Below are 7,811 nucleotides of genomic sequence, written 5' to 3'. Positions count from 1 at the left end.
GTCTCTAGTTAACAAATTATCTCAGCATTTGCTGTCCTGTGAATATTTTAAACTCTCCCTAAATTTTGAAGGTGAGCTTTGCTGGATAAAGAACTCTTGGCTGGCAATTTTTCTCTTTTGGAATATTAAATATGTGATACCTCTACCTTCTCACTTTCATGGTGCCTGCTAAGTTGTAAGTTCTTGGTCTTATGTGGTTTCCCTAGTATGTAGTGAATCAGTTCTCTCTTGCTGCTTTCAAGATTTTCTCTTTCTTTGCAATAACTGAGAATATGATTAGTATATATTTCAGAGTCATTTGTTTTGGTTTATTCTATTGGTGTTTTGGGGGTACTTCTTTAATTTGCATATCTATGTCATTTATAAGTGTTGGGAAGTTTTCCCCAACTACGTCTTCAAACACTCTTCCTGGCCCTTACTCTTCTGGGATACCAGTGATTCTTAATATTTGTGTGTTTCATGTCTCCCATAATTTCACTTAGAACCATTTCAAATTTTTCAATTTTCTTCACCATTTTTCTGTACATTTGTGATTACCATGGACTCTAATTCATTTATTCTTTCTTCTGCCTCTACAAATCTGCTGTTGTGAGTCTCTAGTATATTTTTAATTTGATCTACAGAACTGTTTATTTCCATAAGACCTGCTATTTTTGCTTTCAAATACTTATTTAAGCTCTTCTAAAGACTTCCTGACTTTTATGATTTTAGCCACCCCATTGAAGTTGTTTGGAGACCTGTATATCCTTCTTTGATTAATTGCTCCAGATTCTCTGTATTCTCTGGCTTTTTAACTTGTTCATTTGTCTTGTACGTATCTACTTGTGTCTTCATATGTTTTGTGATTTTCTATTGGCTTTGGGGCATTTACTTATCTTGATAAGGTTATTTTGGGATATGACTGATTATTTGAACATTTATCTATAATTTGGTAGAGTTACAGTTCTCTGAAGTGCACATTCCCTGTTATCCCAGCAGTCAGCTCTCTTAAGCCACCTCTTACCCCCAAACCAGATTTCCCTCAACTTTGCCAATGCACTGTAGGGACTATACAGTCCAGGTGGAAATCCAGCATCACACAGTTCTCCATATGCACTGGGGACTGCTAGCCTTGTAGGTGTGGGGTGTGTCCCGTGCAGTTCAGCAGATAATGCACTCAAGGACACAGTGGGTCCAGTGATTTCTGGGGCTCCTGATGGACCACTGTCAGTCTGCTGGGCTGCATGTATCAGCCTCCAGCTCAAATGCACTGCAGTCCCTGTCTGCGGTGCACCCATGAGCTTTTGGTGTTGGGGAGTGACTCCTGGTGATTCCATTCATTACCTTTGCCTCTCCCCATCTCTTGCCTTTGCACACCATGGGTTTACATGGAGGAAGAGTAAATGCAGTCACCACAAGTCTGCTGAATCTTGAGTTCTCTCATGCAAGCTCCCAGCCATGGGACTGTGAAGGGTTATTTCCCCAGGAAACTGCTGAAATGGGTATGACAGGAATGTATAGCCCACCCTCCCCATGCTTGGTGGCCAGCTCCAGCCACCAGCCCCCGGTAGTGTTCTTGGTTGCATAAACTGACTCCATCCTTTTAGACACAACTTTTCCACTTTTTCATCCAAGGTCCCTTTCTGACCATTCACTCACAGGAGCCACTGTTCTGGGCTCTTTCTGTCCTTCCTCTAATTTTTTTTTTATGGAGAAGTTTGCTATGCCTCCATAGCAAACTGGGTTAGCACTGACAATTGATAATGCCTGAGGCTTTCTTTAATGAGCTACTTGGAATTGTTTAAAACAAGAAAAACAGACAGAAAAAAGAACCCTTTTCAATGTCTGTCCACAGCCTCCAAGCTTCATCCATCAAAAACCAGTGTTGGTAGCCAGCTCTTTGTGCCCCATTTTGGGGGGTAAAAACCCATTGCAGTATTCTGAGTTTGGCTGACTGCAAAAGTATTTTATTTTATTTTATTTTATTTTACTTTATTTTGTTTTATTTCTTTATTTCCATCAACTCCATGTCCTCTTCACTGGGCAACACATCATGGTTCCTTTCCTGCTTGCTCTGGATTTGTCTGTGCTCATAGCTTGTATTCTTTCATACAAATTTGTTGTTTTAACACCACAACTGGGGCTTGGTTGAGCTACCTTTCCTTGCTCCTAGTAGACATTCTTTTTTTATCCATTGGAAAGTTTTTCAACACAGCCTACCCTGACAGTAGGAAAGGGGCACCAGGCTCAGCTCTTTGTGGACTATTCTTACAGTTCTATGCTGTGATCTTTGCCCTTACATCCATTCCACACTGATATATGATGTGTCTCTGGTCACAGATCACACAATCAGTTGTTCCAGGTAGTTTCTGGCTATTTACTAGCTGTTCTAGAAGACTAACTAAATTCCACACCTCCAGCTAACATACATCTTTATCTAAATTCACTATTTTGAAATAGTTTAAAGTTTTTCAGTTACACCATTTATAACCATCTAAAATGATTATACTCATGTCTACTTTATGTCAATACTAAAATGTTTAAGAATTTCATTCTTGGATGACTGCTACACTGGAAAAATTCCTTTAAAATTATAAGACTTTAGAGAAGAGTTAGCAATATAGGGAAAAATCCAAAAATATGGCATAAGGGGATTCATGAAGAGTAAGAAACATATTTTCTACAAAACTTCAGAAATAGTGGCCATGAAACCCATGCACAAATGCATATAAACCTTGCTAAGATACTACAACATCACTTCACGACTTCTCTGCTGATAGCATTATATTAGTTGTGACCCCCATCTCTGCTCAATCATCCCATTTAGGAATGGGACAAATCTTGGTAGGAAAATGTCCTAGTACCCAAAACTCCCTGTCTTTTCCAATTGCTATTTCTCCTTTGTGTATTTGAATTTCAGGTGTCTCATCTGACAGTAATTCCAATACCCACAGCTACCAGTGATAGAATAGAAACCTTCATGTATATGTTAGATAGCAAGTTGACCAAACAAAAGGCAAAATGGACATTAAGATGTAAACAGTGAACAAGAAGTCTTTAGCTCTGGCCATCAATGAGCCAGACATGTGATCCCTGGAGTCAGTATGTGATCAGGAAAGAAATAGTATTTTTCATTTCTACCTAGGAATGGTGAGCTGGAGATGAGCAGCAGGTATAGAATATTAACATCTGAGAGACTCTTGACATTTTAGAGTAGAATACCCATAGCTTCTCATTGAATATTCAGTTTAACTTTTACATTCCCCTCCAAGAAATTTATGCAAATGATGAGAGCATTGTTTACAACAGAAATCCGTCAGGGCTTATTCTTTAAAATATAACAATAAAACTTCATTATATTGAAATGTATAACTTTTGTAGACTGCTAAGATAGCAACAGGGTTCCAACCTACTCTGCACCCATATTTTTGGAAGGTGACTATGCAGCTCCACTCATGAGGAGGTTGAGTCTATTTATCCACCTTTGAACCAGGGTGAGAATGAGGATGTTTTATGTGCATTGTACAATTTTGCATGGCAGATTTGACAGTTTATCTCAGGAGGCCTTGTTTATTCATTTTTTTTTTCTGATGCTCACTCTTGGAATCCTGTTTCAGTCATGTGACAAATCCAAGCTATCCTTTTGGATAATTGGAGAGGATATTTGAAGGAAAGGCCAGTTGTCCCTGTTAAAATCATGGTAGACCATTCTACAGCAAATTGTGCCACTAAGATTTAGGGAGCTTAAACAAGATTAAAGCCACCCCAGTCACTAAAATTGACAACAGACTCATGAGGATACGCAAGATATCAAAAGAACTCTAAACCATAGATTCCTATAAAGTAATGAAATCAGCATCATAAGACATTTACTTTGGGGTGTAATGTTACGGAGCAATTGCTCACTGACACAACAGCCAACATTAACAGATAGGAGGGGACTGAGATGTCTTCTGATTCCAATTGTTTGCACCCCTTCAGATATTCAAAGAAATTATTGATGATCACCAATTGGATAATTGTACTTAAAAGTGACCACAAATCAGGTTCTTTCCCAGATAGCAAGGAGAATTTAAAAGGACATCCATATCTGTACAGGTATAACTGGAGACCCTGAATCAGGTCTCTCCACTTCCAGAATTATTTTGTGGGCAGTAATCGAAACACATGTATCAACCCTCCTTTGTGAAAATTTAAGAAAGTTTTCACAATAAGTGAGACAAAGGGATGATAAATACTAAATTGTTTCACTCACCTGTCCTTTCATAGATTTATGATATTCAGAAAAATGGCAGACAGTTTTCTGAAATAGAAGCAATCACATGCCTAGGTGTCACTGGGGGTTGCCAAGCAGTAGTAGGAATATGAGCCAATAAAATAACATAGAACATAAAACAGAGTTTCACATGCTAATGAACATTATCCTTTACATCTCTGCACCAAAATTTCATACTTCAGTAACAACACCCATATCATAAAAAGAAATCCTATTTTAGTAAAGTAATGAATAATCAAAAAATTTCCTTCACCATTTTTATGATCTTCTATGATGGTATGGTCACATCATGTCATATATTTGTAAAATTAGTCTCCTCCTAGACTCATGCTGAAAGGTATATACTGGGCCAACAGTTTTTCCTGTAGTGTCCTAAACCAGAGATCATCCAACATAAGCATTGTGGACAGTGAGATGAAGAAGAGAACAAGATCTTAACAAGGTGTATAAAACCAGATGAGCAGCTATATACAGCACCAGTATGTAAAAGTTGGCATTACTACAAAGATCTTTTAAAGCAAAGATAAATTATGGAATGAGACACAAAGGTGAGAATCTGCATTAAGATGAACATTAAGATTTTATAAATAGTGTTGACAACATGGGTAAAATTTCCACAGGGGTAGGACAGTCCACCACAACTCTTTCATTATAAAAGGAAATACTTGCTTGTGATTTTAAATGTAAATTGTGAAAAAATATCTTCAAGAAATCCATTCTTCTTGTAATGTGCTGTACTTGCCAAGTTGTTTCTCATTCAAGATTGAGAAAAACAGGGAAAGTGGGAAAAAGTACAAAGGGAAGAAATGTTTACTATATGAGAGAGAGAAAGCTTAATAAAGGAAGTTGCTAAAAGTCAAACACATTGAAGATATGTGAAATAAATAAAAGACATTTCCTATTCCCATGTTAACTTCTGGATGCGTCTTTGAATTCTGAAATCAAAAGCACTTCCACATCTTCAGAATTAAAGAGATTTTTAGTACTTCCATTCAAAGACTTTTTTTAGAGCCCCTTTTATATCTCTGTTCCTCAGACTGTAGATAAATGGGTTCATCATAGGGGTGACTATGGCATACATCACTGAGGCTGCTGCATTTGAACCTGTGTTATGTGCACCAACAGAACTAAAGTACACTCCTAGGCTTGTACAATAAAATAAGGAGACCACTGAGAGGTGAGATGCACACGTGGAAAATGCTTTATATTTACCCTGAGCTGATGAGATTGCAAGTATGGAGGAAACAATCTTAGAGTAAGAGAAAAGTATTCCAGCAAGTGGACACACACCCAGCAATCCAGTTGCAAAATAAATCACTGTGTTATTGATGAAGTTGTCAGAACAAGCAAGATGGACCATCTGATTAAGTTCACAGAAAAAGTGTGGGATTTCTAAGTGTGTACAAAAGGAGAGCTGCAACATCATTAAGCTGTGTACCAAGGAATGCAGGGCACTCACGGTCCAGGACCCCATAACCAGCTTGACACAGAGCTGAGGATTCATAATGACCTTGTAGTGGAGGGGGTGACAGATGGCTACAAAGCGATCATAGGCCATCACGGTCAAAAGAAAGTTCTCCAAAACTGCAAAGAGTAAGAAAAAGTACATCTGGGCAAGACAGCCTGCATAAGAAATGATTTTTCTCTGTGTCTGTAAATTCACAAGCATCTTTGGGATGGTGGTGGAGATAAAACAGACGTCAGAAAAAGACAGGTTGGAGAGGAATAAGTACATGGGTGTGTGGAGGTGGGAGTCAGTGATGGTGGCCAGGATGATGAGCAGGTTCCCACAGACAGTGACCAGGTACATGGATAGGAAGAGCCCAAAGAGGAAGGGCTGCAATTCTGGTCCCTCTGAAAACCCCAGAAGAAGTAATTCTGAAATTATAGTTTTATTTCTAGATTCCATGTGGCTGATATAACTAGGAGGAAAGAGAAAAAGAAAATGGCTAATATGCCAAATAGGCATTACAACTCTAGTGTGAAGGCTATAATTTACATTTTACATTCAGGAAATTTATTTCTATATTTTGTTTTTGCATCTGGTCACTAAAGTTAGAGGACTTCTAGTGCCAATTCTGATTGATATTTCTTGTCCCATACTTGGATTTTTTTAATGGCTAATTACAAAGTGAGTCAAAATATATGCCAGGCACTGTCTGGGCAAAGGGAACACAGCACTGACACAAAATTTCCCACAATCTTATGATGGAGAAGAATGCAAATAAATATAAAAGAATCCTATAATCTGTCAACATGTAACTTTCTTTGAAAATGAAAACAGGATCTGGTAAAGAGTTGCCAGTGAAGTGGGGTTGCCATTTTTGCTAGTGTTTAAGGAGATTAGCCAACAAGGTGATAGTTTCACAAAGGCCTCACCAGTGAGACGTCAGGAAACTTGAAGAAATCTGGAGTGTTGTGTGACCCAATGAGAGAATGTCCAAGAACAGGGTAAAGGAGAGGGATTGTTTCAAATTTTCAGGGTCAACAAGGAGCCATTGGTCAGGAGAGAGAAAGATTGAATTGATGAGACATGTCAGAAGGTTTGAGAATGAGGCCTTGTTGCTTCTGGAAATTCAGGACAGAAGGTGTCCCTTAGCCACATGTTTTACCTCTTCTCCTTTATTAACTTGGTCTCCAAGGATTCCTGCAATAGAAATGATTACACTCTTTATTTTCCAGTTATGGATTTACAATATGGAATTTTTATTATAAAGCACACATTTTGGAATATAAGCAAAGGTACCCTTACTCTGAGCACACCAAAAACACACAAATACATAGACATGTACACAAAGCACACAGCAGACACAAAAAGACTCACACAAATATATTCCACGACCTGGACTTTGGTCTCCATGACCCTGGACTTGACTGGCACCTTCACCAGCATGTCATAGACTCAAAGCTCATCATTTCCCACCTGTTTCCCGCTGTCAGATTTTCTCCTGGTGAGATTGTATTTTGTCACTGCCTCCCATAAAGAGAACACGACTTCCTCATTCAGGAATGCCCAGAGTAATTTGTTTGGGAAACTTTGATGTTTTTTATTTTTCTTTTTATTTTGTTTAAATTTTATTGAGATATATTCTCACACCATATATCCCATCCAAAGTATACAGTTATTGGCATACAGTATCATCACAGTGCATGCATCCCCATGACTTATTTTAGAATATTTTCATTACTCCAGAACAGAAATAAGAATAAAAAGTAAGACCCAAATCCTCCCATACCCTTATCCCCCTATTGTTGATTCATAGTATTGTTGTAGTAAATTTTCTAGTTTATGACAGAATATTAAGATATTACTGTTAACTACAGTCCATAATTTGCAATGGCTGTGTTTTTCCCATACATCCTCTTATTATTATTAGGTTTTTGCATTTCATCCCCACAGGAAGATGAAATCTTCTTTCCTGTACTTAATTTGGATGGAAGGTTCATGACAGCCTTTGACTTTTATTGTGTTCCGTATCTTTTTTCCCTGCTGTCCTGTAAATGCCCTTGGGGATATAACAATGTTCAACATACTTAGTCTACTTGGTACCTGAAT

The 7,811-nt window shown here is 38.1% G+C and overlaps 1 protein-coding gene across 1 annotated transcript; it reads right to left on the bottom strand.

Moving 5' to 3' along the window:
* Positions 1-5,234: 5,234 nt before the first annotated feature.
* Positions 5,235-6,164, bottom strand: LOC119525568 (olfactory receptor 7A10-like). Its single transcript, XM_037824334.1, has one exon. It carries the CDS (start codon positions 6,162-6,164, stop codon positions 5,235-5,237), a length of 930 nt encoding a protein of 309 aa, XP_037680262.1.
* Between the last annotated feature and the right edge of the window lie 1,647 nt (positions 6,165-7,811).

This window comes from Choloepus didactylus (assembly GCF_015220235.1).
Source record: "Choloepus didactylus isolate mChoDid1 chromosome 25 unlocalized genomic scaffold, mChoDid1.pri SUPER_25_unloc2, whole genome shotgun sequence".
Lineage (NCBI taxonomy): Eukaryota > Metazoa > Chordata > Mammalia > Pilosa > Megalonychidae > Choloepus > Choloepus didactylus.
Note: the sequence above shows the minus strand (reverse complement) of the source record. Positions and strands in the feature narration are given on the sequence as shown.

Excerpts from the sequence above, each read along its gene's own strand:
- LOC119525568 (XM_037824334.1), bottom strand. The coding sequence starts at position 6,164 with ATGGAATCTAGAAATAAAACTATAATTTCAGAATTACTTCTTCTGGGG.